The sequence below is a fragment of the Annulohypoxylon maeteangense genome, assembly GCF_022496945.1.
Source record: "Annulohypoxylon maeteangense strain CBS 123835 unplaced genomic scaffold GGS22scaffold_22, whole genome shotgun sequence".
Taxonomy (NCBI): domain Eukaryota; kingdom Fungi; phylum Ascomycota; class Sordariomycetes; order Xylariales; family Hypoxylaceae; genus Annulohypoxylon; species Annulohypoxylon maeteangense.
In genome coordinates this window covers 229,892-243,723 of record NW_025953269.1, presented here as the reverse complement: position 1 = coordinate 243,723, position 13,832 = coordinate 229,892, and the positions used below count along the sequence as shown (strand labels likewise).

General features: G+C 47.8%; 6 protein-coding genes across 6 annotated transcripts; 3 read left to right on the top strand and 3 right to left on the bottom strand.

The window, feature by feature from the left end:
* Window positions 1-281: 281 nt before the first annotated feature.
* Window positions 282-1,284, top strand: GGS22DRAFT_197254 (uncharacterized protein; the record flags this gene model as incomplete). Its single annotated transcript, XM_047965958.1, has 1 exon — window positions 282-1,284. The coding sequence occupies one exon, from the start codon at window positions 282-284 to the stop codon at window positions 1,170-1,172; it is 891 nt and encodes a 296-aa protein (XP_047814756.1). The 3' UTR covers window positions 1,173-1,284.
* A 323-nt stretch (window positions 1,285-1,607) lies between these two features.
* Window positions 1,608-3,092, bottom strand: GGS22DRAFT_197252 (MFS general substrate transporter; the record flags this gene model as incomplete). The annotated part of the gene is made up of 2 exons (XM_047965957.1): window positions 1,608-2,596; window positions 2,627-3,092. The coding sequence occupies 2 exons, from the start codon at window positions 3,090-3,092 to the stop codon at window positions 1,773-1,775; spliced, it is 1,290 nt and encodes a 429-aa protein (XP_047814755.1). The 3' UTR covers window positions 1,608-1,772.
* Window positions 3,093-3,911: 819 nt separating this feature from the next.
* GGS22DRAFT_197247 (taurine catabolism dioxygenase) lies at window positions 3,912-5,034 on the top strand (the record flags this gene model as incomplete). The annotated part of the gene is made up of 3 exons (XM_047965956.1): window positions 3,912-4,178; window positions 4,233-4,375; window positions 4,425-5,034. 3 exons carry the CDS (start codon window positions 3,912-3,914, stop codon window positions 5,032-5,034), a joined length of 1,020 nt encoding a protein of 339 aa, XP_047814754.1.
* A 180-nt stretch (window positions 5,035-5,214) lies between these two features.
* Window positions 5,215-7,157, bottom strand: GGS22DRAFT_173769 (uncharacterized protein). The gene has a single exon (XM_047962983.1). The coding sequence runs from the start codon at window positions 7,065-7,067 to the stop codon at window positions 5,484-5,486; it is 1,584 nt and encodes a 527-aa protein (XP_047814753.1). The 5' UTR covers window positions 7,068-7,157; the 3' UTR covers window positions 5,215-5,483.
* Window positions 7,158-9,177: 2,020 nt separating this feature from the next.
* GGS22DRAFT_197245 (RTA1 like protein) lies at window positions 9,178-10,514 on the top strand (the record flags this gene model as incomplete). Its single annotated transcript, XM_047965955.1, has 3 exons — window positions 9,178-9,670; window positions 9,770-10,018; window positions 10,075-10,514. The coding sequence occupies exons 1-3, from the start codon at window positions 9,502-9,504 to the stop codon at window positions 10,512-10,514; spliced, it is 858 nt and encodes a 285-aa protein (XP_047814752.1). The 5' UTR covers window positions 9,178-9,501.
* A 395-nt stretch (window positions 10,515-10,909) lies between these two features.
* Window positions 10,910-12,920, bottom strand: GGS22DRAFT_173768 (feruloyl esterase-like protein B precursor). The gene has a single exon (XM_047962982.1). It carries the CDS (start codon window positions 12,857-12,859, stop codon window positions 11,114-11,116), a length of 1,746 nt encoding a protein of 581 aa, XP_047814751.1. The 5' UTR covers window positions 12,860-12,920; the 3' UTR covers window positions 10,910-11,113.
* Window positions 12,921-13,832: the final 912 nt, after the last annotated feature.

Genomic DNA, 13,832 nt, shown 5'->3' with positions numbered 1-13,832 from the left:
CATTGTCGTGGTATATTAACAATGTCATTTCCGTGCCTGAACATATTCTTTCTCGTTTACCGGCCAAAGGCGCTGTGTGCAATCAACCTAGCAACAACAATCCTGTTGTTTTTGAAGCAGTGGATATAAAAATGATGGGTTCGGGCGCAGTTTTCAATGAGAATCCAACAACAATTAACCATCAATTAATTGACATTTGAGTTTATCTCAGGAAATTAATAACTTTATCACAATTACTTTAATCAATATTCACTTTTTACCTTCTCAACTACGACAACAAGATGTCTGGCGCTTGGAAAACTCCTTTACGAGTACAAGCGGACAACCCGCGGAAGGTCCCTAGGAATCCCCTGGTGTACTCAGAGGCCACAGGGCCAGGGCTTTTTGAATTTGTACGAACCGAGGAGTCATCAGGGCCATCAGGGCCTGCGGAGCCTACACAGCCTGCAGAGCCCGCAGAGCCTGTAGAGCCTTCAGATTCGGAATATCACAGCGATGAAGGTCCTGCTCCTGCCCCTGTCGATAAAGACGACTGCCAGAGGACGATATTCCCCATGTACCTGAGAGTACGTCCCAATCCCGCGAACTATCCTCCGGATGCCGCAAATCACGAACAGGTGATCGTGCTGGTACTGGAAGAGACTTCCTACCTGGTGGAAAAAGAACGTGGGGCCATCGACACTCTGCCACAGGGCTACCCGAAGAGACGAAACATCGCCGGGGGTGAAGAAAGACATTCCGCCATCGTCTTTCATCTCATTCGTAATGAGCACTCCACCTCGACGTTGACCGTCCGGTCGAATCGTGACGGGTACACTTCTCAAGCGAGAGACTGGGAAACGCTTATCGACAGGGACGATAAGAGTGCACGCGGCTTGAAAATTACGGACAGAGCCGTAGAGGACTCCAGAATCAATCACGCGTTCGGGCCTCCCTACTTAAGCCACATTTGCGAAACTGGAACGCATGTGGATATAACGCGGGAAGTAGAGCCCCAGCTAGGTCCCAATGTCGGTGGAGTCTATCCCCCCGTCGAGACATACGATGAGGTCGAAAGCGTGTCTGCTAGGCTCTTTCGGCTTTCGACGTTGATCTTCGTCAATGTCTTCTGCATCGTGATCTCGGCGGTGTTAATTTCCAGAGTAAACGACCAAGTCCGCGTCGTTAACTAGATCACGGATGTCGGGCTGGGTATGGGTTCTGCGGTTGGTTCATAGTCTCGGTTATTTCCTATAGTGTGGACGTTACGGCTTTCCTTCGGCGTTTGGTCTTTCATAGATGAATAAAAAAAAATAAAAAGAAATATAACAATTTCGTCAATTCGAGCCATAGCATGTGCATCACCATTTGACCATCATGTATTATGTATAGTAAGGGAGGCTCAGGACCAATCCTGCCAAGTACCTATAGATGATTCATTTTGATAATAAACGTCATTAAGTGAAAAGGGGGAAAGTATAATATGTAATTCCGGATGTAGCTGTATATAGTTACCTATAGGTGGGTATATATATAAGGTATAATATGATACAAAGGATGGGTAGATACCTAGGTAGATAAGTTCAACATTTGAGGCATGTTCAGGTGTGTTTTGTAGAATATCATCTCCTTTGTTTGCCGTAATAACATGTCAGCAGAGACCTATGCTACATAATCAAGTTTCCATTTCTTTGACGTTTAGAAACATCAAAGACATACTACGTGTCAGTTTCGCTCTTTATTCCTTTCCTTTGTCCTATTTCTCTCATCCTTATTTCTTTGAATTCTCGCATCTACGTCTGTTGATCAGAATCGGATGGTTCCTCAACATTACCGACTTGTCTCGCTTTCCAATCTAAACCCCAGTCCAAGACATCCGGATACTTCTGGACATAGAACCGCATTCCAAGCATGGAAATTATACTACCTACACTAAACGCCGCTGCTAACGGAAACCCGATGGGGTATCTAGGAGAATCGGAAACTTTCCATGCTCGTAGTGGAATCGTGGCATGTCCAACATATACCAGCGTAACGGCGATCGCCACGGCAATAGACCGCGCCTCTGGTTCCTTTCGCCATATCTCCGCGAGCCACGCGATTAATGCGTACCCCCAAGCAGCGGTAGCGAATGTGAGAAAATAGAAGGCCATAATCGTGGGATGTGAGTTTGGCCATCCAGCCAGAACCGACGTTGCCACGAGCTGTAAAGCAGCAGCGCCGCAAGATATCTGCCACCTCCAGCCTTTCCAATCACTGATCGCGTTTAGTGTGATATTGCTCACTATAGAGATCGCGTAGCCGCCTAAGGGAATGAGGTTTACGGTATATGTCGAATATAGTGGCTTGCCGTTCGAACCTGTGATTCCTTTAAGATATAGGAGGAAGTACGAGTTTGCGCGTTGGGACCAGGCAAATTGGAGATAGGCGGCAAGGAAAAGGTACGTCAAAGGACTCTTTAGTAGTGAACGAATCTTCCGAATTAAGACATCGAAGGGGATCAGTCCTGGAGTGGTTGTTCCGTATTCCAATAACCTCGATCGAGCCAGTTTGCGCTCGGAAGGGCTAAAGTAGATGGCTCGGGTGATCAAGGGGGAATCGGGAATGACCAAAAAGCCTATGGCTCCCCATACCATGGTTATGATACCCGATACGATAAACAGCCACTGCCATCCCTCGAGACCGTTTACCCCATTAAGATTCTTATAAAAGGCAGCTTGCAGAATCCCGAGAAACATGCTTCCTGCCACGCCGCTGACGCCAAATATGGCTAATCGCTTGCCTAGTTCTTTCGGCGTATACCAGTTGAAGATCATGCTGACAATCCCGGGCCAAGAGGTTGATTCGAAGACGCCGAGGAAGAATCTCAATCCGTAGATAGTCCGCGCATTCGGGGCCTTGTATGTCGCTAGTGTCAACGCGCCCCAGATAATTTCGCAAATTGGCAAAAATATCGACGGCCGAACTCTTGTCTGGATCAATTGCGCTGGAACAATAAACAAAGCGTACCCTATTGAGAAATAGGTGGTGAATTCGACCAGTTCATTCCCGTAGAGGGAAAGCGACTCCTTCATCCCTGATACGTAAGCCTGCGTCGTCGCTGACTGGTCCATATCTTTCAATAAACCCGCGACGAAAGCCCATGAGAGTAGGAAGGCGTCGAGTTTTAGGACTACGACATGCTCCGGGTTCCTGAAGTAAGGGTGTATCTTTCCTAGCCATGATGGCTGTTCGTCGTATATTGCCACGCAATGGGCTTCGGCTTGTTTAGTATCATCGTTCTTAGGATTTAACACCATAGTAAAATAGTCATTGAGAGCCACTCCAACGAAGAATACACGTCAAAAATGATATACGTAACCCGTAACCTGTAAATCAAATTGAAGAGAGTTCTAGGTTGAGACTAATGTTAGCGAGTATTGATTGATCTGATAATTACCTTGGTAGCCATTGGATGTCCTATATAAAAACTCCTCCGAGGACCTGGCCATGCTCGATTTCATGATGAAATTGAAGCTATAATTATGGCATTAGAAACTTGTTTCCTCCAGGCTCTAAAGGGAAAACATTAACGACCTTTAAGCGAGCCCAAAGATGTTATCTTACGAGATACCCGCTATGCTATGTCGTCATTCTCGGCGCTGGTGTCGTGATGCTTTTTTAGCCTTGGTGACTATCACTTGGCTGTGTGGATGACCCACTTGAACATCGATTCCTATCAGGAACAAGGATAGCCGGGCTTGGCCGTGTCGGAATCAACCTGCCGGTATACGGCGATGATGATGAACTAAAGAAATATCGATCCGTAGTCCGGTCTCGTACGATCCGATATTGGTTCTCTTATACATATAGGGTGAACTCTCGTTCCAACAACCCGGGTTGTCCTGCAGTCAATATCTATCCAAGTAAGCAATTCTCGAGAAGACGTTAAGATGTCATCCGAACCACTATATCCTGCATATTTACCGACCAGGCCGGATGGGTACGCGCCGACTTTAGATGTCCCGTATTTTGAGGCGGACGAACCCGGAACCAGAGCGGATCCCCTGAAGCAGACCCTCCTCAAAGCCGGTGCATCCCTCACCAACATCACACCCAGGATCGGCACAGAGATCAGAGGTGTTCAGCTTAGCCAACTCCCTTCCGCGGGACTCGACGAAGTAGCTCTACTCGCAGCCGAAAGGGGCGTTTTAGTTTTCGTAAGTCTCGCGTGATACCGACCAAGTCAAATCATACTTACCAATAATTCATAGAGAGACCAAGATTTCGCAGATGTCGGGTTCCAGAAACAACAAGATATCGTGCAATACTATGGGCCGCTCCACAAGCACCCCACGATGGGTTATCCCGCAGGCACCGGACCAGAGTTCCACGTTGTCTACGCGGATGAGACTGCGTAAGCAAGGCGTAGAATGAAACCCATCATATCACTAACCAAAAGATAGAGGAAACCTCCGTACACTACTAGGTCCCCACACAACCTACGACCTCTGGCACGTGGACCAAACCTTCACACCCAACGTGCCATCGACGACATTCTTCTGGGTCCTCGAGATACCCGAGTCCGGGGGCGGGGACACAGCATTCACGTCCCTAACAGCAGCATACGAAGCGCTATCACCCGCATTCAGACAATTACTAGGCGGGTTAAGCCTATACCACACCTCCGCCTCAGTAGGCGAAGTAGCGCGCGTCGGAATGGAGCGTGCGCTAAAAGAAGCCGTCAGCACGACGCATCCGCTGGTCATCAAGCACCCGGTCACGGGCAAGCCTTCATTATTCGTAAACCCGACGATCGCGCGGAAGATCGAAGGGTTCCTGCCGGAGGAATCGGATCACTTGTTGAAGTTCCTGCATGACCATATTAAGAGTCTTGATTTTAGCTGTCGGGTGAAGTGGGAGAAAGGAACGGTGGTGGTGTGGGATCAGAGGGCGGCGGCTCATAGCGCGGTGCCGGATTTTAAGGATGGCGAGAGGCGGCACGTGGTGCGTATTATCCCCTATGGGATTAAGCCTGAGCCGGCTTTTCCAGGGCAGTTTAGCGCGTCTGGATAGTGATTTACGTGATTTACATGTTGCATTTTAGTGGGTAGCTGCTGCGGCGTAGGGTCCTAGTCACTAAAGTTACTAAAGAAAGGCGCCACACCGCGGGGTAAATTTTCCTATGGTGTGGCGTTTTTCTTTAGTGGCTAAGCTCCCTAAGCAGGCCTAGTCTATAGCGATTATGCACCAGAATTCAGCGGACAGATCATTACTTCGTGACATTAACTGCCCTATAGTATTCCAAATGGTAATATCTAGACCGAGTACCTATATGGGTATATGTACAATTTACGCCGAGATGCCTTCCTCAAATCCGAACCGCTTGTTGTATCCCTAGAAGTTAAATACTCTAAAAATTCAAATCCTGCAGACAGAAGCTATATCAACCAAAATACATAGATCATAAATTAAATAGTAGCTCATATATTCGTGGTAAATGTCATTCGTGGCGTAAAAGAGTCTCAAGCGGATTGTGGGCGAAGAGGACTAGTCTCCAAGTTATTCGAGTCTGTGGAATCCAGTCCGACAAGCAGAGACCGTAACCCGTGGTCGTGATTGCGGTCTGGGGGAGAATCGAATCCGGCAGACGCGGGAACAGGCTGAGAGGCGGAAAAGGGGCCATAGGCGGTGCTAGGACGTTCGCGCCCGTCTACATTCTTCTGACCCAATTCCCACGTAGGCTCTGCGAAGCCGCGTCGAATGAGTGCATCTTGCATATCGTTCGTAAATCCACGGAACCGTATCATTTCGTCTGACTTGGCACTTAGGTCCATGAGCGAAGCTTCGATCTTAGCTCGCGCAGCTTCCAGATCAGTCTTGGCACCGGTGATATCGGTTTTCAGTGCTGTTTGCCGCAGTTGTAGGGGTTGGAGCTGGTCGACGATCAGGGCATTGATATCGGTTCGAAGCTCATCTGATGCGCGAGTACGGCTTGGTGGTGGCAGCATCGGGGACGGTTCATCTTGCAAGAATACAGATGGTGCCCGCGAGCCTGACGTCCTACGCGACAGAAGCTCTCGTCGCCGCGCAGCTAATCCTTCTTCCTCTTTTTCGATAGCGAGGAGATCTTGGTATGTATTCTCCATCTCAGATTTTTGTTGTTCTATCTCGGTTATTTCGCTCCTCACAGTAGCTAGTTGCTCCTCTAATGATTCTAACCGACTTTTGACCGCGCCTAGTTCTGATCTGGTCTCCTCAACCGCCTTCTCGCAGCTTTGCCGCTGTTCCTGAAAGACGCTAGCCAGCCGAATCATAACCGACTCGATATTTGTGGTTACACCATTTGAAGAAGGTGAGGGTAACATGTTTTCACCGAAGCGAAAACGAGGGGGGACATGGCGGTCCGAGTTGGAACCGGAAGTGGGTGTAGATTCCGGGGGTGTTACGTATGAATAATGGAGTGGCATAGATGAGTGATGGCGACGTTTCTGGCGTTTAGTTATTGGCGATCCCGGTTCGTTGGCCATGCTATTCCTGGTAGCGAGGCTGCGTCCTCGGAGACGGCGGGAAGGTGATATGAGAGGACGGGGTTGTCGGCCTGATTGAAATTCTTGCTGTTCGTTATCAGGCTCGTATGCACTCGGGTCGTCCTCTTCTTCGTTGTTATCGTCTAGACCTTCGCTAGACCCTCTCTCGGTTTGGTGTTCGCCTAACCTTTGCCTCTCGGCAGCAGCAGCACGTCTTTGCTTTCTCTTCCTATTCCTCATGGCGGGGTTCTCTGGAGTATCAGATCCTTCCTTGCACTCGTCAATAACTGCGTTGAGAACGGCAAGTGAGAGGGGCTGTCCATCGGGAACGTTGGCGTTCAGTAGTTGTTGAGCATGCGGAAGAGTAGTGCAGAGAGCGATAGTCTTCAGCTTGTCGAGTAAGTTATCGGTCCATATGGTAGGAAGGTGAGGGGAATTGGTAGGGAAGAGATGCCAGGGCCAGGTATTCCAAAGCTGATAGATTCGTTGGGCGGTCTGCTTATTCCTATTCGACACAGGCCGTTTGAGCGGGTGGTCTATGGGAAGAGCTATATCCAGTGTCTCGACAGGACGAGGCATCGATCGATCGTTATGAGGGAAAAAATAGATTCGATCCGGTTATCGATCTATCGAAAAGGTTTTCACGTAGCGGTCATGTAGGCATATAAAATATGGAGTTGGGCATGAAGACATTGGACTGTTTCGATTTCAGACTTCAGACTTCAACACCGCCAATTTAATTGTGGAGTAAATTCGTTGGAACATGCAGGTACAGCTTGAGCTAGCATAGCTGGCAGAAGCTGCCACGCCTAAAATTGGGGCAATTGCGGGGGGCTACCCCTACCTACTACCCCACCCCTCCAACGTCATAGGTGCCCTAAGCTACTAGACAGGTACCTCTTAATGCAGCTATTTCAAGGGTTAGGTTTCTACCAGAATTGTCTTGAGTTTTCCATACATTCATTCGCAGACAACTGCTTCTTTTAAAATATGGAACATCCGTTAATTGTCAAATATAATTACTTGCTCGTCCAGAAATTTCATGTAGGGGATAATAACGACATGAGTAGTAATACTTCAATCGAATTCGAAGGCTTTCCGTCAATACAGAATTCCCCGAATCTACCTACCTAGGAAACGTCGTCGGGCTTCCAGGGCACGAAGCCTAGCGGTTCCTCCAAGTTCGACACGTCTTCTAAACCAGTAATAAGCGAACACGATCAGTATCCTTACGTGTCAACCATTTCCTAGATGCGCATATACACGATTAGCTTGCCCAACAGAAATTTTACAAGTTGCGATATCCATGTCCATTGGAAGCAAAGGTGAAAATATTTTCATGCCGATCCGAGCTGTGTTGAACATGACATGCTGCGGAAAATCAAGCACCTATAGACAACGCACATCAGCAAGACTTGGAGGACGATGAATGGATGCGTACCTGAACAGCTTGTAGGTGGCGTGGGCGTCTCGATGAGATTCGGTACCGAATCTAATGCATGAGCCCTAGTTCCTCACTTTCTAATAAGAATATTTTCTTTTCTTATATGTTGCCTCTCATAATGCTTCTGCTGTATTGGTTCGCATATCCATTATCCCCTGCCCCGCCTAGATAAGCAACTTACACCTGCTGTAGCAGGTAATAAACGCTAGCCGAAAGGCACAGGGGATAGACTGAGCCACAGCGCAGTACAGTAAGGTTAGCACATCGACGGCCTTTCATGATTTTGGTTCCAGGGCGTAAATGACCATATTCTGAAGTATCACTCTCTTGTCAATTGAATCGTTGTCCAATTAAGAAAGTGACCTGGCTGCCTGGACGGTCTCAATTGCGCATGAGAACGAAACCATCATCAAATTCGTGTCGGTGAGCAGAATTCAAGGGGTCGTTGGGATCGGTCAGTCTCCGCTTCAATTCGAGATTTTTCTCCGAACCTACTATTAGGTACTAGATAACGAAGAGAAGAAATCACGACCAGGCAGCAACATAACAGAAAACGATCACCCTTATAATACTTGAAGGGTTTTCCTCATAGTGAAGGTTCCGCAACGAAACCCCTGTCTATTCGTAATCTATGCTAACTACGATATGCGATCTATTGCGTGCATTTTCAGGGGAACCAAACATAGCCCTGGAAGACATAACAAGAAATTGTGGGCGTAGCTTATTCACACAACACCTTATCCTTTCCAGATCTTGACGGTCCACTCATATTGATGGCTTTTCGATGAGTACTAGGTAGGTAAATCGCAATTGGTCGTTTTCATGGTAGCCTATACTGCCCATCATGCGAAGGCTCGGTATTTGGTTGAATGACTCGCGTTCACTCTCGCAAAAAGCTTGATATCGGAATTTTACCGATCATCCCCACCTAATCTGGTCATTCTTACGAGGATATACGAGATATGCGAACTCGATGTTGTTTCAACCTATGAAACCGAGGAGGTGGGTCATCCAACTACGAAAATGCGAGCAATAGGCATCCATATTCGAGCCCATCGTATGAAGAATTTCTTCCCTAGCGCATCTCTATGAAAAATAGCATGAATCAAACATCTAGACGGCCGTTAATTGGTGTCGTTAGTAAGACTAGTAGCTATGTCGGTAATACACTAGAATATCAACACGCTTGACATGACATTTGCAACGAAATCAGATACGAAAACCCGAGAGTATCAATGATAGTACGAGTAGAACTGCGAGTAAGACGGAAAACCCTTCCTTAAGAGCCGCACTTGGTGATGCGGGAGCGGGTACGCTATCTCCATTATCACGATATACGAAATACCTAGTAATCTAGATCGAATTTCTGTGTAGCCCACCTCTGAGGCTGGGGCTGGGTATGAGTAGGTTTGATATTCTAGTCAAACAGGAGCCCAGAATCGGGATGTTTTCAAAATAGTACTTAAGAGAGCATGACCTTGATGATATAACATCCAGAAGTTCTTCATTCTTTTCATCGACACTCGTTATCAAAAACCTTGTTCTCCTATTTCAAGTAACGTCGTAAGCATGGCCGACTCCGACTCAGCAACGACCTTCGTATTCTATCGGTACAAACCGTCTATGGTTGCCGCTGTCATATTTATCATCTTGTTTGCCATATCTACTCTGGTTCATATTGTGATGCTCATTCGAAAGAGAACCTGGTACTTTATCCCGTTCGTCATCGGTTGTCTCTGTACGTACCAGCCTGTCTCATCCGCGTTGATAAATTCGAAACTCTGGTCTAAGAACTCCTGACATTTAAAATAAGAAATACTAATTCCTTCAAATATAGTCGAGACGGTGGGATATATAGGACGTGCTTTGTCGTCGCCTGAATATCCCAACTTTACTACGAAACCGTATATTATCCAATCCGTACTTCTTCTTCTCGGACCTACCCTTTACGCGGCCTCCATCTACATGATTCTCGGCCGACTAGTTGTACATCTCGATGCCGACTCCTATTCTTTGATAAAGCCCAAGTGGTTGACGAAATTCTTCGTCCTCGGCGACCTCATATCCTTCTTCGCTCAAGGTGGAGGTAATTAACAAATCTTAACTATCAGATATATCACGCGCTAACACCAACTCACCTAGGTGGCGGTATCCTTACCCAAGCTAAATCTCTGGACGACGTGCGCCGAGGAGAAAATATCATCGTGGGCGGTCTTGCCATACAGATTCTTTTCTTCGGCTTTTTCATGATCGTCACCCTCGTCTTCCACAGACGCATCTCTGGAAGACCTACCCGGACTGCTTTAACCCTTAACACCCCTTGGCGAAAACTTATTATCGTCTTGTACGTTTCTAGCTCCCTCATCATGGTCCGGTCTATATATCGTGTAGCGGAATATGTCATGGGTTCGGCTGGTGAACTTCAGGCAAAGGAGGTGTACTTGTATGTCTTGGATGCGCTACCGATGTTCGTCGTGGCACTTTCGTATAACGTGTTCCACCCCAGTCGGGTCGTCGGCCGAGAATCCAAAGATCAAGTCATGTCCGTCACCAGCTTGGAGGTCCTAGGCGAGACTCGTTGACGTTAAAGGGGTTTTGATATATGAAATCAGCAATCTAGGGATAAGCACGTTTTATGAGCATGGAGCTTTGCTCGCGGATGCCATTATGACAGCTGGGGCGGCAGAATAGATAGGGGTTGGAACCCATGAGTACTTATTTATTATACCTAAGATTTAATCAACTAAGAGAATCTAATTTCTCATTTTTCATTCTCCTAATGTTAGAGTTCGTTAATATGGTATAACTTAGGTACCCTGATGAAATCTAATGGGGGACAACCCGCCAAAGCTATGCCATGCATGGTCTTGGATGGTGCGATTACCACATACATACGCTGTATTTTACCACTAAAGCCCCTGAACGGGACCCAAGGAGATTCTGTGGAGTCTAGGTTTTCATTGGTTGAAATCACCCAGCCGCGTCCACTAAGACTGCCTAATTTCGGCGCTAAACAAGACATCCAATGGATGTCCCTTATTCTTATAGGGGGCTCTAGGGGGAAAGTGTAGTGTGTTTATAATGCAAATTCCACTAATTGTACCCTCCGTCTGGATTGATTTAGCGATTTGGCGGGGCACCTCGGCACCCCAGTTCCAGGCATTTCACCCACTGTAAATCCTCAGTACACCGGAACCTTAAAAGCGTCAAAGGTATAAATCCACGACTCCCTCGACGCCTCATCACTGACACAATCAAAATTCTCCCCATCGCCCGACCAAAGCGGACGAAGAGGCCACTTACACAGCGCCTCAATCTCCCCCTCATTCGCCAACATATCCGGTTCAACCCCCTCCTCTGCCCACTCAATCACCGTCTGCAGCGTAGTCGCCGGCCACCCACCGGCCCTCTGATTCGGATTACTCCCACAATGCGCGCCACCCGGCACAATATAGAGTCTATAAAACTCGTCCATAGCGATAACACTCTCATCGTAAGCTAGGTCGCCGTACATAGCATTCCGCACGGATTCGTAGTAATGCACGGAAGATGCGGCCGGGATCGAGGAATCCGCCTCACCGTGGACGAGGATGACCTTGCCCCCCGCTTCTTTGAACGCCGAGATGTCCGGCCATGTCGTCTGTAAGGAGTCCTCGTACTTCTGCATGCCGAGGGCCATCCAATCCCGAAGCGTATCCGCGGTCACGTTTGTAAGACTGTCGATGTTGCTCTTATCCTCAAGGTTGAGATATCGCGCTATCCACTCGCCGCCTAAGCCTGGGATGCTGGGCTCCCATGAGCTAGTGTCGGTGTTGTATTTAGTAATGGCGTCGGCAAATGTGGAGCCTGGTTGCGGGTTTAGATAGATGCGCTTTCCGCTTGAGTCAATTAGGCCATTTGTAAATGCGGAAGCTACGGCTACACCTTCGGCTGTGATGGTCCCGTTTTGCTCTGGAGTAGGACCGGAGCCGGGGAATTGCCGCCGATGCAAACCGCCGGGACCTCCACCACGGCTAGATGCCGCACAGTAGTAGGGCTCTCCGATCGTGGACTTGTAATCAAAATGGAGCTTGCAGAGATCAGATCTTGCGACCACACCATCGACTTTGCCATCCAATCCGTCACAAGCAGCGATTGTCAAATTTACGATCTTCTCTAGCTCGCATGGGGGAGGATAGTAACCTAGAGCCCCTTCAATGACTCCGCCAGAGAGATGGTTCGTCTGCAGCTGGCTGAACCGGAAAGCGGGGGCGCCGGTAACAAGACCATCGAATTGATCGACGAAGCGTTGGATTTGACTCCATCCCTCACGACCTCCCTCGGAACATCCCTGATAATAAGAATACACCTTGTCGCTATCAGAGACGTTGAAGAAGTTTCTCGTAAACTGCTTCCCGAGCATGGCGAGTTCGTGATGGGCCTGGTAGCCGAACATATACGTTGCCTGCCAGTTAACTGTGCCTTCTGCTAATAGGAACGCTGCGTTGTACTGCGTGTTGAAGTTACCGAAACCCCCGTCGGTGATACCCGATACGGCGCCGACTATGATCCCGGTAGGACTGTAAAAAGCCCCTGAATTGATGGCAAGCCCGCCTCCTCCGGTAGAGACGTACCGGTTTGAAAAGCTCTCAGGGGTAGGCACGAGATACGATACGTGGACAGTGTCGTTGTTGAGTCCATTATGAGAATAGGCGAACGTGACGTCGCAATAATCGATCACGGAGGCAGCGTACCATTCGGAGCTGACGGACCTGTTAGTAGTCAGGGAAGCTGAGACTGATGATGTGTCGATGGTTATCCCGAGTCCGAGATCCTGGATTGGGAGCACACTTGTGGCATAATCAACCGTGCAGTAGTCGGCCAGAGAAGCAGTACCCACGGTAACAATCGCAGCGCCAAGCAATAGCGCGACTCGTGTAGATACCATCGCGCCGAGTCTTAGCAAACGATTTACAGCCTACTCGAATGCGAAGAAGAGCATTGATACGATAGAAGAGATGGCGATCGAGGCTAAATGGTTTAGACGGCCATGTTCTTTAAATATGATTTGAACATAGTTACATCTTGGCTATATCTTGAACACCGCTTTGGGTTGCAACTCTACATCTCTTAGCCAAAATCGGAAGTCTTTTGAGCCAGTTAATATCGGCTCATGGATAGATAGGTATGTATTGTTGATAGACTCTTCCTACTAATCGTCTAAGGGGAATGTCAAGTTGAGGGAAGTTGAGGGGGATATTTTGGCCGATGTCTCTAACCTCCAACTACGCATGATGATTGATATATTCGACGATCAAGATGTATCATCGTAGAGGTGACGATAGCATAATTAGGTACGTCTTCAAGTGAATTATTCGTGGGAGTAAGCCGCGCGGTTTCTGAGATCTGCTGCCCCATTGAGACATGAAAAAGCTGCGATGGAACGTTGGAGGTAGTAGCCGGTAGAGTTCGCCAGGGTTTCGGGGACTGAGCTGAGTGCGATCGGTCAATCTAGGTACCAACGGTGAAGTTCTTGATCTTCAATCGAACATTCACCCTGCATTGTTTGAATCTTGGAAATTCCCGACCAGTTTCCAGCATTTACGTGTGTCTAGAATATGTTTATCCCTAAAGCGAAGGTATCTCAAGTATGAGAATTGTTAAGGAGGTGAGAGCATGAAGGTTATTAATATTGAAGAAGACCCGATCCCGAAATCAATTCACACATATTACCGTTAAAGCCCCTGTAAGAATAGGGAAATTAGCGCTACTGAACGCTGGCCTGGGAGAGAATTTAGTGATCAATTATAGTAACTAATTCGCTTCCCGTTCAGCAACGGCTGACTGACAACTCAACAACGGCTTCCAAAAGGACTTATAATTATGCTTCTAGAGAGTTTGATATGATATAAAATAGATCA